This window comes from Pygoscelis adeliae, unplaced genomic scaffold, assembly GCF_000699105.1.
Source record: "Pygoscelis adeliae isolate BGI_AS28 unplaced genomic scaffold, ASM69910v1 Scaffold57, whole genome shotgun sequence".
NCBI classification, from domain to species: domain Eukaryota; kingdom Metazoa; phylum Chordata; class Aves; order Sphenisciformes; family Spheniscidae; genus Pygoscelis; species Pygoscelis adeliae.
This window is the reverse complement of record NW_008825615.1, coordinates 4,073,016-4,095,067: the sequence shown is the minus strand read 5'-3', so window position 1 is coordinate 4,095,067 and position 22,052 is coordinate 4,073,016. Positions and strand designations below refer to the sequence as shown.

Sequence of the window (22,052 nt, the reverse complement as noted above, 5' to 3'; positions counted from 1 at the left end):
GGGAAAAGAAAATCTCAGCTTAAACTGGGTTGCAATTTCCTTTTTGCAATATTATCAATAGCATATTTTTGCATTTCATTCATGGCAACTGTACTTTGAGTGCTAACCGTGTACAACTGAAAAAAAGAAAATTACACCAGGTGCTTCATGGTAACTAAGGCAGCTGTGGAGGTATTTTACTTTTTATTCTGTTTCTTCATTAAGAAATTTGCTATACAATTGATAACGTTGGTGGAAGAGATAGATTAGGTTATGTAAAAGATTTATAGTTTTGTCTGTTAAGCAGAAAGTGCATTAGTGGCGTGCAAATTAAAATTTCATAATTGATTTAATGTAAAAGTAAAGTTCACATAATAATTTTAAGTATGAAATTTATTTAAACAGTCAGTTCTAAAACATAGACCAAGTTAAATACTTGGTTTTAATCCAATGAAAACTTCAGCGAGACTCCTACAGTTAAGTAGGTAACTTACTGTATCCTACAGATACAGTTAACCTCTATCATTATGTTTCTCTATTGTATAAAAATAATTAAGTCTGTTATCTGTATTTCTGTTCGTAAATGTTACTGGATATTTCACAGGTCCTGTGCATTTGTTTTTATACATGCAGTTCATTGACACTTCAAAATCAGGTCAATAGTTTTGAACCATTAATTCTGGGATAAAGGTAAACTAAAATTTCATAGCCTCTGAAATATGTTATTCCTGGTCTTCATTTTTAGAGCAGTTTTTAAATTAAGAGATATGATGCTAACTGTTTTAATAGTTTTATTAAACAGTTAAAAATGAAAGTGTTTAATTTGCAGCACATTTCTTGGTCTTTTGTAACAGAATTGCATTAACTTTTTATAGCTGGAAAAATTAATGAAGTATTAAATTTTATTTTCTTAGAGGTTTTGGTTTATTTTTAGGTTTTTTGTTTGTTTGTTTGTTTGTCTGGCTTTTTTTATTTTGTTGGCTGGACTGAGGAGAGTAATACCGATTTTTCTTTACAGTGGAATAGCAATGTAGCCTGTTTATGTGAAAAGCAATTCAGGAAATGTAGTGAAAAATGATCAGAACTATAAAAAAAAATACATCTCTCTAGCAAAGAAGAAAAGCTAATTATTGTAAGAAAGTTGGGCATAACTTGGTATACAAATTTGAAGTTTGTATGATAAAAGAATTCTTTCATGCTTTTTAAGTCAGCCTGTACTCAAAAGCCGAGTCTCCAGTATGGTTCATTCAGTGTTTCTCAGTATTTTTCTGCATAAACCTTTATACTTTCTGTAAAACCTCATTGAATTTCTCTCCATTCAATTTTTTACACTTTTTCAGTAGAATAAAAATCACCTCTCTATACTTACCAGTCAGCTTGCCTAACAGCTACTTTTGCCATTATATGAGAGGATATTTAATATAGGAGTTGAAGCTTTGTACTATAAAACTTCTACATGTGGGTTTGAATCATCAAGCAGCTTCCTATGAATTAAACGCGTAAGTAAAATGGCAGCTTGGTTTAAAGAATACGCTATAAAATTCCTTATACATCTGTTTCAAGTAATCTAATATTTCCCCCCTGCTCCGAGTCCATTTTACAAAGACGATATGTTAAAAAACGCTGTGGAAAAATACTAGGTAAGCCCCAACCTTTTCAGGGGCGGACGAGACATTTCCTTTGTACTTGCCTCTCCCTGGCTGCCTGGCCAAGCTCTGGGTTTGCACTGGAGAAGTGTTCGGTGACGGTCAGTCAGAGTTACAGCATCGTTCTCATTGTGCTGTCCCAAAATGCAAATGCTTTGGTATAAAATGGGAAACGTGCTGTTTTAAATTATTTAATAACAGCAGTTGAAATTGCATTTCCTTTTAATTTCATTAGTATGTGTTGAGTGAAGTACTTCTATGAGGATTTTACTGTGCCAGATACGTAGATTGACAAGGCTGTCTTTGCAAGAATCTCTCAGCTGCCTAAACAGCTGTAAAAATAAAAATACCACTCACTGACTATAAAACCTCTTAGCAGCAAATCCTTCCAGTTACTGCTGGCATGCTGAAATTAACCAGGAGATGTTTTTGCAAAATGCTTAAATAAGTAATTAGAATGGTAGGTGATAAATGATGATCTAAAAGTATAAAATCGATTATATTGGTAGGATATTCCTAGCTTCGTGATTAAAAGGTGTAGGATGTAATTAGAAGGAAGATGATCCTCACTTTAAAAGCTTAACAAATGTTTATTATATTGCTCATTCATGTAGAAAAATGACTTGTGATCTGCAAACAATTTCACATATGAATAATTTTACTCAGGCACTTTAGCTCCATTGATTTCATTTGGATTATTCACCTGTGTTAATGTATGTGTAACAGTTTGCAGGATCATTGACTGGACAGATGAGTTAGTAATGCCAAGTCACTAAATAAAGCAAGTATCTTCAGATACTCATGGGCCTGGGAAGTCATTCTAACTGTCTGTGGAGCTTAAGGATTGCTTTTAGAAAATATGTGGGTCCCGGTACAAATATTCCTAATTGCCACTTCAAGAAAGTGCACAGTAAACTTGGAATATCCTATAGAATAACATAATTTGTAGTGAACACACTGTAAGGTTGTTTGCCACTCTACAGAATAAATTACTTCTATTTGAAGAATTTTGTCATATTTGGCTATATACTGTATAGCATATGTAATTTGTAGGAAAGACCTGAGATTGTTTCAGATATGGTGTAGCAGTAATTGCCTAGGAAAAAGTAGTATTTCTAGTACTTGTAGTGAAAAGATGGGAAGTGATCATCTAGTGGATACAATTAAATATCAAAAAACTCTACTTGCCAAAGAGCATTGTTATGGTTCATTTAAGGCAGTAGCATATTCTAGCAATCTGGAAGTCCTGTTACATCCCCTGGAGCGTATCTGTCTTGTGCTATTTATTTTGTGGAGAAGAATCATGCTGGCTGCTGCACCTCATGCCCTAAACAACGCAAATTATAAATTTACTGGGAAGAACATAATTTCTGTCAGTGTGTCATTATGAATTGAATATATTTCAATTCTAGTCCTAGACTCCACCAGGTTGGATTTAAATTGTGTAACATTTTCATGGGAAGTTTTAGCCTTTTTGCATAAAACATAGGATGGGATGGGAAGAAATGAAAATTACTTTTTATTCATTTGCCTCCTCTTGTGGGAAGGATAAGCTGTTTGACGTAAACAGGAGGGGTTTTTTGTTTGTTTGGGGGTGTGTGTTGTTTTGTAAGTACCTTGGGAATGCGGTGCTGATTTTTTGTGCAGTTTTACCACCAAGACAACTAACCCACTGACTAAGGCTCTAATCCCAACAGCTTCAAGTTAATGCAGTTGCCGTGAATGTTTTTTCGAGTGGTTATGTTGTAAACTTGATAAAGAGAATTTAAAAAAACAATATCAGTCTTGCATTGGGTTATTAAAGATTGTTACTGTTCATTTGTGAAGCTAGCTGAAATGAAATTTGAAGGCAATCTTCAAACCAGTGTATGAATGAGAACTTAACTGCATCATGCAGCCATTGCTAAGATAGCTGCTGTTGTCTTAAGCAATGCAACTAATGAAGCTCAAAAGCGATGTAAAATAAGTAAGAAATAAAGTACTCTTGAGTCCATATAAAAATCATCTGTGTATAACAGGGTTATGTTATGTAAATGAATAGTGATGAGGCCCTCTGTAAAATCTAATATAGGTAAACGTCACTTGGTGTCTCCTGTCAGCAACAAAATATTGAAGCTAGAGAAGTTAGTTTCAGTTCTCCCTCTTGGAAATTGCAGAACCTTTTCAATTCACAGTGAATATTTCATAAGCAGTCATGTTATTCTGCCTGTAAGGAGTTTGTTGCAGTGTGAGATACAAAAGGTATGACTCCCCAGAAATAATGCGTATGGATTTTACAAATGAAATCCAGCTCATAGCAAGGAGTCTGTTCTGAATTTCTGGTCAAATCGTCTTTCAGAGTGTTTACAACTCCCAGAGGTACAAGTGACAACAAAGACAACGTTATCCTCATTTGTTTTACTTGTCTAATTATGCACATTCTTTTCTGTGAAATGGAAGTAATGAGCTTAGCAGAGTAAATTGGTTATTTTTTAATATAAAGAAATTGCAAGTGGTCTGGAAAAATATGCAACATAAATATTTTTCAGTGACTTGAATTAAAACATCCTTTCAGTGTCATTAGTTTCATCAGCTAATGATGTGCCAGGAGCAAAACACGCAAATACATATCTGCAATGAAAGTCAACAGAGTATCCAGGATTACAGAAAAATAACATATGGGATGTTCTAGATACTGATTTTTCAGAAAAAAGTGCATTTAATATTTCAGTCAACTTGTGGATTCTTTACTTCCACATGACAGAAAAAGAGCCGGTATTAACAGCATTGGCTTGCAAGACTGCTGCTGATGTGTAGCCACCCCATAGTTGCTATAGTGACCTAACATCATCTTATAGGATTGCGGTTATGGTCGTAGCACCAAAAAGTCTATCCTGCCTGAAGAAAGCCGTTTCAAAAATACTTTATTTAGTACACAGGAATGTTTGTATTCTTACAAGTCTGGGTTACTTCCACTTGTGTTATTTTCATTTTACATTGCTTGCAATTTATATATATTTTTGTTCAAATTCTTGAACATTTATTGGGAAGCCTTTTAAGTACATGGTACATAGTAGAAATACGTTTTGTAAAAGTGTGTGTGTGTCGTATAGAAGGAATTTATATTAACTGTCACCATCGTCCCCTCCCAATCTTAAGTGTTTCTTTTGATGAAAACGTCAAGCACACATGCACTCCCTTTCTTTTCTAGTAAAGATATTAATACAGAGAATTCATATCTCAAACTTTTTTTTTATTTGAGATGAACATCATAATGCAACATCTCATAGGTAATTTAAAAAAGGTTTAAGTAATAAAGTATTTAAGTATTAAACCAGGAATAAGTATAACTATTAAAATGTTGCATGATGTTGTGTATGTCTGGATTCTAAAAGTGCTGTGGTCAGAAATATAGTCACTGCTAATAGATTCAATGCTCATGATTAAAAATAGCTGAAGTAAAGTCTTATTTTAGCATGATGGATTTAAGAGGGATGTGAATTATTTGGAAATAATTTTGTTCATTTTATGTTACAATGCTTTATCTTTTATATAGTAAATTTGACTTCATGTATAAATATTGTTTTATGTGATTCAGTTCTATAAAGACAATATTTACCGTTAATTGCTTTTTAATGGTAACAGGCCAACGAATTACACGGAACAGACTTTTTTTCCCCTAAGTGCTTTATTTTTTAATTGCTGATGTATTTTGTAAGTAAAAATATTATCTTTTTGGCAATCATAAGATAAATAATTTTAGCAGCGAACTATTTCTCTGTATTTGTCAAGATATTAATTGTGTAAATCCAAGGTATTGGTAACATAAAATGAATCATTACAAGCTGTGCTAAGTTATAAAAGGATTGTTTTAAAGTGATCTCAAAAAGGAGAAAACTCTGATAGAAGTTAAAGGTTTACAACATATAACTACAGAGTTCTCTGAGGAAAAATTGTATCACTATTGTAACTATCAGGAAGAGATTTATAAAAGTATTTTAAGATGAATATGGCAAAGCTGTTGGAAAAAAATGCTCCCTCTACAAAAAGATATCTCCCTCTCTCTCAACATGAAAACATCTCATGGGTGTACAGTACTTATGTAGCTCATAGAAGTGACTATTCATAAGAATGTAACATATATATGTTGTCAAAGCAAATTCTGTTTAAAATTTGTAGCACTTGGTACTTGCAGCTGTCAAGGAAAATACTGTGCTACAATAGTGAGACATATGAAAACTGCAGATGCTTGACTTTTCTCTTATTGAAAGTAAACTATTCAAATGGGACTTTTTTTTTAAGCAGAAGCCAAAGAAAAAGACCTTTAATCTGTATTTAGTGTCAGCTTAATTGCATTAAATCCACCTTTTATAAAATGGGGTTTGATTGGCTACCTCTTTGGAAAGCTTCTTTTGAAAATCTTTATCTAAGCTTTGACATAAAAAATAGTTTTTGTTTTAAATGAGCTCATCATGCTCATTATTAACGTATAGAAGGATTAATCTCATTCTTACAATAGTAGGTAATTTACAGTTGAAAATCCATATGGGGAAGTAATAGATAATATAAATGTAACAGTCATCTACAGAGTGATCTAGAATAAGTTTTCTTAACTGTTTGAGACCCACACTTTCATTTATGACAACAGCATAAATAAATCAGAATAAAAATATCAGAACAGAAAGTGAAACTCTAATGTGATGAGTTTTCTCTGTGAGAAGTTCTTCAAATATATATGTAGTTTTTTAAATTTTATAATCTGTAGATGAGATGGCAAAATTCAGAGTTCTAATGGACAGAAACCACAATTGAGTCAAACCTTTGCAACTAGTCACTGAGTTCCTGGGTCTAAATTTTGTAGTTATTGTCAGCAGAAAAATAAGTAGTCTTGCATGAAAAATGTTCCTACAGCTTGCCTCGTGTAATGGACCATAATCTTATGTTTAGTCTTCTTTTTATTAGAATAGCTATAATACCAAAAGAAATATTAACATTTCTATCAAACTCTGCCTATTCGTATTAGTCTTTAAAATCGACTTTTTGTTTGCCATCCTACAGAAAGTAAATTCCCGTACTGAAAAAAGGAGTTGTAAAATCAGTGTTCTCATATAGCAACTCTGTAGTCATGTGATATTCTTGTAGCTCTTAATTTTTTTGAGTCCCTGTAGTGTTGCAAAATAAGAATAGCATGGGAGAGACACCTGGGACATAAAATGTTGCAGAAATAATTGATTTTTAAAGGAAAGTTTTCTCACCTTAGGGAGTATTCTATAGAGTAGTAGAATTTAAAAATAAAAAAATATTTTCTTTTTACTGATTTTAATCCATGTCAGTCAGAGGGGAAAAATGAAATAGATCCAAAAGATATGGAAGTAAAGAGAATAAGACCAAAATAGGATAATTAAGGGGAAAAGTGTCAGTTCAGAATTGTCTGTCTTGCTAGCTACACATTAAATAGTCTAATTTACTGGTACTTACCAAAGTGTTTGCATATGGAGGTTTGTTTACTATGAATATAGAATGCTAGAGATTCCCTTCAGAGGAAGGAAGGTCTGGAGCAATAAACTCTTTAACTATTTTCTTATTGGCCAGATGCCTAAAAGTACTTCCCCTAAACTGCGGACCAGATTGCTTTATTTTTCTATACGGTGCAGAAGGATGAGTAATGTTTTCTTTCAGTAATGCCCAATAATGGATTTGTTTTCTCCTTTTATCCTTTTTATACAATTGTGTATCTCTAGAAATGCCTGCGATTCTCACTTGTACATGTTTTCAAGAGTTTTACACTCAGACCCCTGATTTAGCAATGAGTACCTGAATCTCTGATATACACTTAAATATACACTTAAATAAAGCTAAAATAAACTTGGATAAAGTTTTCCATATTAGCATACTAGAATATTATAATTTGGGGAAATAGAGGGAGTGTACCTAGTACTAGAGGATGCATTCCAAATACGATCATGCAGCATCTAGCAAGTCCTTGGTTTTAGCATCTATTCTAAAAATCAAGGCATAAGATTGTTTTGAAGTGGTGTGTGTGATACATTTGACTGATTGCTGTGAATTTCAAGAACAGATTTTTAGTGGAACCTGTGCTCTTAAGTTGTTTTGAAAAGTCTTCCTAAATGTGTATTAAACATCAAATGTCGAGATGAAATAATGTGGCCAGTTAAAATGCCTTTATAGAATATAATAATGTGTTTTCCAGGAGGCTTTAAGTGAAATTCAGGCAAATGAAAGTAATTGGCAAAGGTCATGTTGAATAACTGAGGCCAGAATTTGACCTCTGCAGTTAGGAAGCAGGAAGAACGATGATTTAATGTTTTGTCTGAATTTTTAAAAATTAAGACAATTTGGATATATTAGACTAATAACTATATCTGTTCCTTTATAAGCAATTTTTTTTTCTAACAAAACAATTTTTTACTTCAGTTGAACTTTGGAAGTTAGTGGGTATTCTGCTAAATAAGTATGACTTTTTCATACTATTTTCAAAACTGAATTTAAAACATTTTACACTGAATCAGAAATCCCATGCCTGCTACTTCACTTCCAAAACCATTTAATTTTTAAGTTTTTTCCTAAGGTCTTTCCTTGAAAGATGTTAGATTGTTAAAACAGTCTCTTTGAAATATGCAGGGACTTACTGAAGACTGTAAGCTTGCATTCCCCTATTGTGCAAGAGCACGTTGGGCCAGTACCAGCCCTTATATGCCCAAGTGGTTGGGAGTAAATGCACTTAATTTAAAATTTTGATCTTTTATCACTCTTTTAAATACTGCGGTAGACTTGTTCTGATAGGTTTGTACAATGAATGTCTAACTAGTCTTAAAAAGAGCTGGACGTTGTGTATTTAATATTCTCAGTCGTGTTTCTTTACAATGTGGCTGCGCAGGTGCAAAAAATCTGGCACAGCACAGCAGATGTGGCAGTATCATATTCGGGATGAGCTGGACTCTTGTTTCTCCTACAGTCTAACTTATAGCAGCAGGTGTGAACAAGAATCCGTGTAAGATAGGCTATTTGATGGGCTGATCACTTGAGTTAAGTGATAATAAGATGAAAATCATCTTATTAAGATATTTCCTTAAGCTGGTTTTCTGTGACTGCTTATGTGTAAAATGTGTGGATTTATGATTTTTTTTTTTTTGAGAACCAAATACTTAGCATATAGCAGGAGTATTACTGTGATTCTGTGAGTAAATATAGCTATTCTACTGTGAGCATGGTGAAAGTCATAAAAACATTAGCTTTATTACGTTTTGAATAAGAACCATGATGCCAAGGTCAAGTGTTTGCGAAGCTCTTAGCAAGATCAAGACTCTTGTCTCTTTACAATACTTCTACATTGTAAAGTAAAAGTGCATTTTCTTGATTGTTTTCAAATACCGTATTCTGATGATAACTTTACACTCCACCTTCTGGATTATGATTTTATTTCCACTCTATTAAAAAAAAAAATCTTAAAAGCATTTCTTCTTTGCAATTTGCTTTTATCAATATTCTTGCAAATATTGTCAGTAAATCTGTGAATTAATCTGTAAATCTGTCAACTGAATCATCTTCGTTTTGCTAGGTCTGCAGCATTTCTGTTGTTACTGTGGTCATTGACATTGAGAGACTTACTCCAGTAAGTTCCATAACCAATACATCACCTGACCCAAACCGGCATCTGTAAAATGTATGCATCAATAATCTAACAATCCTCTGCATAATAACATATACATATGTATAGGATTTACCTATGACTTCAGGTATGGCCGGTAAGGTAAAAAATACATTGTAAGATGATCTTACAGTGTGTGGGTGGACTAGATGATCTTTGGCGGTCCCTTCCAACCCAAACCATTCTATGATGGTACTCTAAAAACTGTAAGCAGTTTATTCAGTGTATCGTTATAAAAATTTTATCGGTTTGCTAGGAAAATTACTTTTTCCATGATCAACTATTACCATGTGAAATTCTGTGTGTGACACTATTACAGTCAGAGCCACTTGGGTGTGAACCTTTGTGAAACTGTGTCGATTTCAGTCAAATAATGTGTAAGTAGGGTGTTTCCCTCATGGAATTGACTGGTGGCTTGGGTCTGTTTTTACTGCCTCTGAAGTATTTTACTCATACAGTGCAATAGCTTAGTTAAAAATCTGCACACCCCCTTAGTAATAGTAAGAGTCATTTTGTATATACACATACACACACAGAGTAGCTCAGACTAAAGAGTTCTTCACCTTTCTTGGGTCGTCATTCTTGGATTGTATCTGACAATACAACACTCTGCGCATCTCAGCTTCACTCTCTGAATTCCTCACTGAGGCAAGGGAATCTACATGACTCTTTGGAAGCTGTTCAAGTTTCAATGCAATAGGTGTATGCTCAAACTGAAAGCAACTGCTGAATTTTAAAACCCCAGAAGGGGTGCTTGTAACAGTTGTTTTGGGTTCTCCCTGAGGAAAACAAATACTAAGTGGAGTTTTGGAAAGTCTTATGACTTAATTTTTATTCTGAATTAAATATAACAGCAATAGCATTAATAAATATGCATGCTTGCAACTATTCTATATGGCTTGGGTTTACCACCTGAGATTTATATTTACAGCCAAGCCTGGGGGCTCATTGAGGGGAGTATAGCACCCAGCCTGCCAGTCGCGGCTAACATTTCTCTGTCTGCTGCTTGGGCTGCTGAAGGTGCAGTGCTGCTCTCTGCACGGATGCCCAATGTGTGGGAATATTGCAGTAAATATTTTCAGTGAAACTAATGAACTTTCTCTCCAAGCTTCATTTGGGATGAGCCCTTATCACAGAGTTGGTTATGACGTAAACCAAAGGTCTCTCCTAGGTAGTGGTCCTGTGTCGGGTACTCTGAACCCACAGGACTGGAAGGCTGTGGGTCTAGAATATACTTGTATGTTTTGGTGTAATGCAATTTCACAGGTGGTCTGGGCAGTCAGTTTTGGGAAGGTCCAAAAGCTATTCCTTTGTCTTATTGGGCAGTCACAACATGGGAACCAAGGACTGATTAGTATCAAAAATATCCTTGCCAGCAGGTTGGGGTAGGACATCATGATCTACCTCATGGGCAGGTAAAGGATTTACTACACTCTACTTCCCAGCATTTTGTACTAATGTGAATCTTTCACTCTACAAAGAAAAGCACAGGAGTGCCTGAAAATGGAGCTCAAAAAACCTTTATATTGTTTGCATATATTTTTACCTCAGACCTATTCAGACTCTGAAGTTTTCTAGGTGAATTAGTTCACTATTACATGTAATGACACTGTATGCAATCACACAACCTCTCGGACTTTTTACTTCCATCTATCTCCCAGAAATGTGCCACTTCACAATGCACCGAAGTGGTAGCTGGAGCAAAAGGTTATAATCTCAGTGTGTTATGAGTACCTTCTATGCTGCCAAATATCGTGATGTATAAAAAGCACAGTAAGTTAGAGTTAGGCTGCCATGGACTGCAAGGCAATGTGCATTCAAAACAGTTCATCAGTCTGAGAAAATACTTAGCACTTTGCTGCAGAAAAGCATAGCTCTTTGACTGTTTTCCTTGTGGGCCTGGTGGAAAAGGACTGATAGATAATCCTTCACCTTCCATTTTGCTGAGCCAAGTACAGGGAAGTTGGCCAGGATGTCTTGGTTGCAGCAGTCCATAAAGGAGAGGCCAGAAGGACAATGTTTTGTCTCTTCATTTGTCTGCTCGGGAAAGCAAATACATATGCTAAAGATATGGGGAGAAAGGGAGCTGATAATTAGCATCAACATCAGTTTGATCTGGCAAAGTTATTTCTGCGTCTACTTCTTGCAGATTTTCATGGTCCCTGCTATCACTCTGGTACTTGAGAGCAGGAAGATTGAAACCCTACTATTTATTTGGTTATTAAACCTGGTAACGTTACACATATTTCCACAGGTTACTTTCAGATTAATATGGTGTATTTGCAATATTTTGTGCCCTACTAGGTCGAGTAATGAAACCCTCACAGTCATTGCCAAATCTGATCTCCAAATAGAACACAAGTTACGGGGTTTTGTGTAGAGCATGGATTTGACTCAAGGGTTGGAGATACGCAAATCCACTTGAGTACAAATTAATAATTTCCATAACTGCTTAATGCTTCTCAGACAGAGTGTTAATAATCTAAGGGTTCAAAGAAGTTTGAATATGATGTTCATGTATCCAACAAATAATACACACTCTTAGATTATGTAATTTTTCTATATGTTTAAAAGTGGCACAGGAAAGAAACTCTTACTCCTTTGTTCCTAAAATATTTGTTTCTTGGCAGCACTTGTCTGAATGTATAGCAGATGTACTAAATATAACCTGCCTATGATTTAATGCAGCACACATGTAGAAAATGAAAATAACATTAATACAAGTTGTTATTTTAATATGGACCTTTGGGCAAAAGGAAGCACTGTTCTGGTCTGGACTACTTATGCTGTGATATAAATAGAAGATTTGAGTTTCCAGGACTGTCAGTCTGGCAAAGTTCATTCGACCTCAATTTGTGATGTAAGACTCCTGAAAATAATGGCCTCACTAACATTTATTCTGTATTTCTGTTAATAGGAGGAATGCTTTTTGAATTTAGAAGCTCCTATTTCAAGAGTATGTGGCTATGACACTCCTTTCCCTCACATCTTTGAGCCTTTCTACATCCCAGACAAATGGAAATGCTATGATGCTCTTCGAAAAATGATTAACTACTGAGCAGTAGTACAGGTGAGAAATAACGTCTTATACTGACAGTTTGCCTGTAAGGATTCTGACAGAGTGGTTGCAAAGTTTGGGGCTAAAGTACTGCTCTTTTATTTAGTTACTTATTTATAATAAGAATTGCCTCTTATGGCTTTGGGCCTTCAGTCTTAAAGGCGACTGAATATTTTTAAGTAGTGCCATTGAAGTCAGTGTTTAAAATTAATTACCTTGCTCAATCAATCTGAAAATTAAATGTCTTGTATCCTGAGAAGTGAAAAGAATGTAAAGTGAAAGGTGAAAGGAATAGTAATGCACAGAATATATTTTTGCCTATATTAGAAGACTTACAAGTATTTCATAAGCAAACCATAGCGTTAAATTTTATAATTTTTCACTCTTCAGGGTGGCCCCTAATCCTGTGAGGTACTAATAAGGCCCAATTTACAGTGAATATAGGCACTGCATTGCAAACATACACAGAGCATTGAAAATACGTGAAGTATCTGTAGTATCTCACAGTTCTGTTCAAATATAATTATAAGGCTTATATTTAATATTTATTCTAAAAATAATTTTTCTTTATAATCTTTTATGTAATTTGGTCATGCTTGAAGATTTGTTTGCAGAGCCCTTCAGGCACCAAGTCTGTGAAGTAATATATATTTCTATTACATGTCTATTAATCGCAGTCTGTAACTCCTTTTGTCTTTGTTTCATTATAATAGAATACTAAGTAGCATTAGACTGTGCAGTGGCCAAGCGGGACTCAGTATTGTGCGTTGCTGTGAGAGAACTTCCGGTGTTTAATGACCAAAGTTTAATAGTTAGGAAATGTGTCAACGCATTGTATTCTCTACTTCCTTTAATTAAGCGAATCAAGTAGCCTAGTTTTTGCTATTGAGTCTTGATGGGTCTTGCACATCTGAATTAAAAAGAACGGAAGGAAACAACAGGCCTGTTCTCCTTTGGAATGGGGAGATCCCGCAACAGGCAGGCAGGGGATTTTTAGCTGTCGACACCGCAGATGGGAGGGCCAAGGTGGGCCCTGCATTAGGGGCGCCCTCTCGTGTCCATTTTACCTATACGTTAAGCTGTGAATTACATTTAGGGCCGGGGTTGAAGGTTGTCCATACCTTAATGTTAATCCCGTTTATATGCATACTTACTTTCAGGGCGACTTCTTGCATTTCACTCTCTCTGTTGCTCTCGATAGCTGACAGTGGAGCGCCTGTATGTGAAATGGGGACGCTACCAGTGAGGCGGTGTCTCCGAAAAATAATGTAGTTCCACTTAGAATATTTCCCCCAAATCACCTGTTATTGACATACTAGAGCATTTCCTTAGGATTAAAACTGAAGAACATTGTGATCTTTTTTGTAGAGTATGTGGTAAATGCTCTCTTTTTCATGACAGTTGTCCTTGCCTTTTATTGGAATTGAAGTAAATTTATTAAAGACTTATTTTCTTTTTCGTTTGGCACCTCTGTAATAAAGTCAGAGAAGCTTTCCTAAAGAGAATGGGTTGTGTCTGCTCTTTGAGGCAAGTTACTGGGCCATGCTCGGTAGCCTCTAATCTGTTCCTTTCCAAAGGAAACCAAAGGACCAAATATTCATACCTCTGTGTAAGGAAACGGAGACAAACCAAGGACATTTGGTGGTTCAGAGACTTGGTTTAAACCCCATTCCTCCATAGGATGGTAAAGTGAGGGAGGTATGAGGTGAAAAAAGTGGGTTCGGAGATTGTATTGAATTTGCACACAATCTAGTTTCCACACTGGAAGTCGACACTAAACCTTTCTGTGAAGGTAATATGGACTAAAATGTGGAAAAGTCATCTGCATTCATATTTACATTTCTCCTGTGGGCTGCACCACACACAAATATCAGAGGAGGTTATCGGCCAGCTGAAAACATGGATTTAGCATATCAAGGAGCAGGTTTATTAGGGGCTGTCTGGAAAACAGTGTGAAGACACAGAAAACACTGCTTTCTGGTTTGTCTAAGAAAACATCCAGATGGTGGGGCCCATAACACCATGTCTTTTGGCTGGTGTGACTAGATATTAGTGTTACAGAATGAGCTGCTCAAAGGTTTTTCTAAGAGAGAACCTTAATGTGCCTTGTTGTAAGGCACATTTCAGGGGAGTATTCCCTTATTTTTCTGTGTGCTATAGTAGGTAATTGGTCTTACGTGCTTGTCACAGCAGTTGTAGCAGATCTCCATCCTGCCATCTACTCCACAGAGTTTGCATATAAGGTAGTGCGCTTATGTTTCTGAGAAATGGAAGGATTGCTTTGCAGTTGCTTCTTTTTGTACTCAGTATAACATGTATTAGTGACATTACTTGCCATCGGTCCGAACTGATGAAGTTAATGTATTCCAAACCACCTCATGTGTAGGGAGACAGGGATATCTTTTCTAAGAAATGATGTTATGGTTCGTGTGGATTTGAGCACAGCCATAGTCTTCTGGATGTTAGAAAAGTTGGGCCCCTTCTTGTCCTACTGCTGGAGAGACAAAGGGGCTAGCAGTACACCTGGTGAAGAGGGATGTAGGGTTGGCTTTTGAGTTACAGAAATGGCCAAGCTGGCTAAGTTGTTGCTTGGCCTATGTTTCAAGTAATTTCTGTTAAATACAACCTGGTGGCATGGCTGGCTACCTTCTTCTTTTCCCCTCTTAATTGACAAGTTACTAGAAATTGCTTCATCTATTGCTTTCAGGCAGGCTGTGGGGAAAAAACCAAGTGGTAATTGTCAAATATATCAATGTTATATGTCAGATTGTCCTTTCTAACACGGCCTGAAATCTCTGTAGTTTGAGTGAGAGGCTACCTGCAACTTCATTTCATGAAGTCTGCAGTGGTATGATTCCCTCCCCTTGTAACTGGATAACACCAAGTTATATAATGTTTCATGGTCTACCGCTGTTTCAAAGTCCTCTTCAGACCTTGAAACAGGTTCTATATTAAAGCATGGGGATGCTAACTCCAAACTTATTTTTACCAGTTACGGTATGCTTTTCTTTAAGTGTGTGTCGAAATCTTTCTGTCCTTATTCACACAAGTATTTCTCAGTTAACAAAGAATAAATCCGCATCTTCTTTAAAAAACAGGCAAACAAACCCCTCCGTGAAATATGTTTGGCTGTATGTACAAATGTACCTCATATCCAGAAAGGTTCTTCTCAGGCACCTGAATTAACTTACTACTTTGTGTCTGAGGCTAATGCAAGGTCTCAAGCTGGATGCTACAGGCAATCATTTCTAAACTTAGCCTTATTATCTTAATGTACATTTGGTTTTATTCAACCAGTGTTGACAGTGTCTCACACATGCATAGTTGCTTATCTTGAGATTGACAGTACAGATGATTTTCCTGCTCAAAGACAGTGTTTCACAATGCATACTGTATACCTCACCGATGAGACAGGCAAGAGCAAAATCTGTATCTTTCAGCAGCTTCTTAGCTATTAAAATTTATAGCTATGTTAGCTATAAGAGAAATAGCTTCCAGGTAGGCAGCTGTGTTCCAGATAACTCTTTGTGGTTGGAAAAAAAGATAAAGAGAAAAGAAGCAGTGAGATTAGGATGGATATACATTTCCTGGACAGATGGAACGGTGTCTGGCTGTTCATTTGGGGAGGGGAAAAAGAACAAAAAAAAGATAAAAGAAGAAACAGAAGAAAACAACCACAAATTTTATAAAATATATTCTTGTGATACACAAATATATTGAGGGGTGGCTGTAGCATAGAAATGGCAAATAGCCAAGTGCTTTTCTGTTACCTTTTGCAGCTTTTTCTACTGCATTTGCATATTCTGTTTTCTTGTCAAATTCTGAATTTTAAAGCTGTCCCTGCCAGGTGACAACTTACCTCCATGAGAGTGTGCGTGTGTATGTAGAGACACCGTTACTATTACAAATTTGTTCTCTAAAAATACAAAGTTATCACATTGAACTTCGTTATGGAACTATTTTATGGAAAGTTTGATCTTGGCACTTAAAGGTTAGGCGATGTTAGTGGATGATGGGGGATTGATTTAAATCTATTTTTCTTTCCAAGTATGTATTTGAAGTTGTATTTGAACATCCAATACAGTTTGCTCAGAACCAGTGCTCCAGTTGGGAGAGACTTGCAAATTGACAGCAATGCTTTCCCTTTCTCAACCAGTAAGTTGTGCTGGGAAACAGGAAGGGACCTGGTAGATACTTTGGTTAGTAATTGTCTGTTCTTTGCACTCCTGGTTATTAGGCAGGGCTTCATAAGGGATAACTTGAGGCACAGGAAAAATATAATTCCTCTCCCTGTTTGGTAAATAAAATATGAGAGACTGTGCAAGATCATTTCCTTTTAACCTGAGACGAGCAACCAGGTTTTTTTCAACACAGAATCCCAAATGTAGCAGGCTAGACTGCCTGCCTTTTATAATGCGCTGTCTGTAGCCCACTAGAATAAACAACCTCCAGGGGCTTGAGTAGGACGCAATGTTCCTAGTTTATAATGTTTCCCTGCTGGATGGCAAAAATCATGCAAATGGCCAGTGAATCATGTCTTACTCACCACCAGTGAGTAGTCCAAATATAAGATAACAGTCTACTAGTGCTATGAGTTAGTCTGTTAGTATGGCTGTTGCAAGTCTATACTTGCATTCAAACCTTGCTGAGAATTCATGCAAGATCAAGAATAATGAAATTATCTTTAAAAAAACCTATAAATATGAAAGGTATTGACTATAGTTCTTTCTACAAGACCTTTCTTCACTGTAATAGTAGATTGATAGTATATCTAGTAGAGCTTTAAAAAAACCAACACATAACACTTTGCTTAACATGCTAGAGTGGGATGGAGGACACTTCATCATAAAGTTTTTGTGTAAATGGTGGTAATTAGTGTTGTCTTGATGCTGGATATCAGTTGCAGCATTTCCAATTTCTGCGTGTCTACCTTGGCAGCTTTAAAAGTTTAATATCGTTTTTAATACCTAATAAGTAAGTATTTTGTTATAGTTCACACACCTTGAGGTTGAGATGACTTTATAAATTTTAAAAGTAAGATTACCATGGAGGGCTCTGTGTGTTTAAGTTGTGGATATTACTTTCAGCCTTAAGATTTGTAATTTATTTTGTCATCTTCTTCTGCAGGGATGAGAAGAACAACAGGGAAATACAGAAGCTGCCTTCAAAACTCTTGACACTTTACTCAGATCTTTTGGGTTTGGAATTCACATAGCAGACTGTTTTCTCTGAACTCAACTACCCTTAATATTCATCTTGGCTATTCTTCAGAAAGTTCAAATCTTCCTTAATTATGAAATCAGTGATGGGCAGTTGATTGCTATAATAAGTAGTTTCAGATGTATTTAAAGATATTCCAGATGTTGTATGAATGTTATACATTGCCATGCTTCACTAGGTTACATCTCTAAACTTCACTGTGTAAATATTAGAAGCAGGATTTTATTCAATAAAACATATTATGCACATGTTGTCTCTTGGTTTTGTTATTTTTTGGGGAAAACCCAAAGAGGTTATTTGAATGTGACTGTATTTTCAACAAAATAAACCTTAGACAACCAGACCTCCTTTAACTGGTGTCTTTAGCTGTCTTTCAGTTGAGGGGCTTCATGTAAAATAGTCCCAAATACTGATTCTCCTTTCTGCAAGGGAAATGAAAACTCCATTTTTCTTGAGAAGGGAGGAGAGATTTTTTTGCTTTGTTGCTATAGGTGAGAGGCTCCATTGGTACATCTTTGCTGCAATATCTTTGTTTAATTATTTTTCCTCTAGATATGGAATGTGTCTGCTGCTAAGCAGTTGTGCAAAATGTGCCAATTTGTCTAGAAAAGGTAACAGTACCCTGACATATTCATGCCAGTGGTGGGAGAAGAGGCAGTGCACATGCCATTTTCTGTTGGTGAGGACACAGAAATAAAAAATTACCAAAAAGACTCTGCTATAAAATTAAACCTGAATGTTTATTTTTCCTCTGCTAATATAAAGGGCACTGAACATCCCTAAATGCAAAAAGGAGTCCAACCTTTCAGACTGAGAGCTTCTGAGTTCAGTGGAGGTTTGCTTAATTTTTAGTAATGCCCTTCTTTTCCATATGACAAGCCAAGGACGCAGCAAAGATGTTGTGAAAATTATCCTCTTTTGTCCTACGTTCCAGGACTGCTCAAAGGGCAGCAGATCTTCATCCAGCACAGTAGTTTCAAAGCTTACTACTGAATTCCTTTGGTACCAGCTCTGCTCATTTTTCCACCACCTAAATTAACTGTGAATTCAGCAGTTCCTAGTCTTTTTGGTTACTTCGCTCTTTGTACAAACCAATCTCATGCTGCGTTGCTTCTTATTATATGGGGGAAGGAGGGGAGGGGCTGGGAAGATGTATGCCAGTAGCAGATAACCACATTTCCGTTACTATTCAGGGGGTTCTTTCAGGGAGAAAGAAGAATACCTTTGTACACAAACCTGCTCAGGGCAGTCCTCAAGGTGACGGCTGAAACAGGCCAGGGAGGAAGCTCAGGAGGATAACTTCACTCAATGTCAGTGGGTATTCCCCACCATGCCCCTCCGTCACCCATTATGATCTGGGAGGTTGTTAATTGAGCGGATCCACTGAAATCCAAGGGAAATCTGGCCTTTGGGACAACATTCTTGATGATGGGTGCCAAAGTGCACGCGCCCGCATCTCAAAGCGGTGTGCTTCTCAGGGCTCCTAGGCGACTCTCATCTCACTGTCCCAAACCTCAGGAGCAATCCTTGTAGCGTGGTTCGTTGTTTGTAACGTGGGGCGATGCTTGCCCTCCAGCAGAACTCAATTCAAAAAGCCACGTTCAAAGGACTTGTACGGGTGGAAGGTGCTAAATGATCTTTTCAGGTCCTACCACCATTTTGTGTAAGATTCTGCATTCATAGTTCATACCTTCCCGACAGAATCTCACAACTGATAATGAAGCTATTTGTTAATGTTTCTAATCAAAATGACATTATTAGTCAAGTCTTTTGTCTGTAAGTCTCCTGTAAATGCCATGTATAGAATTTGTTTATTGCTTTAAATAAGACAGATACATTATGTATTTTATATTTTTTGTGCTGGATGGAAACTATTTTGGTTTTATAAAGAAAAATGGTTTTAAAAATTATTTCTCTCTTTGTAGAAAATCAACAGATATTTTAGTAACTGTCTTCTAAAAATGTACTGTTGCTATATTTCAAAGCATATAAAATAGGTACAATTATAGTAGAGTCATAGAATATCTCAAGTTGGAAGTACTGCCATAGTAAAACGTGCTTTGGTAATTAATAGCCTTAATACTATATACTTTGTATTTGCGGTTTTCATAGATAAAAGCATTTTGTAATTTAGTGCAGAGCTTAAGCTCAGGTTGCATGTATGGAAATGCAGAATAATATATTTCTTAATAAACATGTAGAAAATATTTGCTCTTAATGTGAACTACTACAATCTGGTTGAAGGACGGGTTTTGTATTTTCAGTGAGTGGTGATGTGTCATTTTTTTAATAATATAAAAAATGTTCCTTTCTCCTTCGTTTTGGATAGTAGAATATTTTTCCCTGGCAAAGACAATGTTCTAAACTAGATGCTGCTCCCAAAAGCCTGCCTAGATGGCAGTATCCACTCACGTAACCTGTGCTCAAGGATGGTGGCAGTTTAAAGTGTGTGTTAATGGAAAAATGACATAGAGTTCTAAATTGGACAGGAAAGTGTATGCTTTTACATACAAATAACTGTTTCTCATTAAATTCCTTAATAATAAAGTCCGAAGACATGTCATATTTTCTGGTTTTTAACCACTTAGGTCACTTAATTAGATTAATTAGATTAGGCAAAAAATGTGTGGAGGACTATTCTCAGATTTAACCTGGGCAGTGATTGTTTCACTCTAAGTAACTCCTTCTAAGGCAAAGATCGTGTCAGTTCTCCTTGCTGATAGTCCAGAAAATTAGTAATCCATCTAGTCATGCTCATTTAACACTAATTGCTGGAAATACTTATGGTACATAGTTTAATGCTGGATCCTGAGATTGGAATTCAAGAAAGACATACACAGCCTTCATGGGATCCCAGATTTATTAACTGCAGATGAAAGACTTGCATACTCTTCTTCTGTCATCTAGCTCAGCTAAGACTGTAGTGCCATAACAACCTCGTCATTATAAACTGCACCAATTAATAAAAATTGGATTTAAATCATTAGAGGTATTCTCCCTCGTAGAAGTGCACGTGTTTATAAGAGGATTATCCAGTAGTACGTCCTCACTGCAGTAGCCAGGAGCCTTGACACAATGACCTCCCCCTCCTACGGTCTGATAATCAATTCTGAGCTCATGAATCTTTTCAGACAGCTCTCTTGCTCCCGTAGCTAAAAAACGGTGTTCCTGGTGCACTGGTATATTGCAGAAGCTCTGTTCTAGCCACATAACTTCAGAGGCAGCAAATGAAAGGAATCAATTCAGCAAGCTGGCAGAGATAGTTATCGCAGCAGCTCATGGGGTTCAGTGAGCATTATATGTTCATAACAAAATAAGCTGACACAGTCTGTAAGCTCTGCCAGATTTCAGTAGACCCAAAATAAGGATGCAATTCTTTTGTAGCTCTTTTGCTGCTTAGCTGCTCTGCAAGATACGTGTTTGTTAGATGTGGGAGACGTACATCTGACTTCAATATAAACAAGATTTTTAGAACTTAATTTGGTTGCTTATGCTTTGGCATCAAGTACCATTTGAGACACCCTGGGGTATCCTGCATGGTCTCCACATCTCCAGCTGCTGCTTCCATAGGTCCTATGTGGTATCTGCCAACCTCGTGTGTATCTTGGGTGCCTTAGGGCATCTCAAATGGCACTAGATGCCTGTGTTCAGGCATCTAAATGGAGCCCTTTGTTTTCTGGGGCTTGGATAGCTGATGTCTGACTATTTTTCGGTGAGCCTGCATAAAATGCTAGCACTGAGATTGGTGCGTGCCTCAGTTTTCAAAATAAATTGCTTAAATCCCCAGTAAGTACATAAGGTGGGATACATGACATGTTGTGCGTGTGAAAGAAAAGATTGTCTCCTGGGTGATGGGCTGATGCTGAACTGGACAGTTAATTCCTTGAGGCAAATAATTTAGAGCAACCCCCCAGCCTAATAAATGTCCCCTGACTGGAGTCTGTTGCCGTATCTCAGGTTTCTGATGAGTATCTGAAGCTAACATGTGGGCAGGACCTGGTTCAAGTTCAGCAAAGCCACGAGCAACAGTGGTGAGTTAATGGGAGATGAGGGAGCTGCAGTCCCCTTGCTTCCTGCAGGAGCTGTGTGTGGGATTCAGCTCAGGATTAAGCCACCTAAATTTAAGTGTCGAGATACAGGTGTGTATGGCCGAGCAGAGCAGTTGAGCTAGCTAGTTAAGTGCCCTTAGGGTAACCTGACTCATTCTGTAGGCTGAACTGACTCTACTGACTGCCTCGGTTGAGTTGTCTATGCATGGTGCCACATGAGATGCTGGAAGGTATCCTGCCTGGCGTTCGGCTGCTAGTCTAGAAGGGTTCAGATCTCCCATCGGTCCTCAGTCATACCTGCTAGCTCAGGTATATCTTTCATGCCCTAAGTCATCTCGGGCATCATTACTAGATGCTTGTGTGGGCAACAGGATCTAATTCTCCAGTCTCTGTGGCTGTCATGGGATCACAGCCCAAATATGCATGTTAGATGCTTAACTTCAGATTAAAGT

General features: G+C 36.7%; 1 protein-coding gene across 1 annotated transcript in view; it reads left to right on the top strand.

Annotated features, from left to right (window-relative positions):
- The window catches only part of BCKDHB (branched chain keto acid dehydrogenase E1, beta polypeptide), a 136,890-nt gene extending 117,132 nt beyond the window's left edge, over window positions 1–19,758 (top strand). The window contains exons 9-10 of the mRNA XM_009333128.1: window positions 12,191–12,343; window positions 17,459–19,758. Of these exons, the coding sequence (XP_009331403.1) occupies window positions 12,191–12,331 (141 nt within the window). The 3' untranslated portion in view covers window positions 12,332–12,343; window positions 17,459–19,758. The remainder of the gene's footprint in view (window positions 1–12,190; window positions 12,344–17,458) is intronic.
- The last annotated feature ends 2,294 nt before the right edge of the window (window positions 19,759–22,052 follow it).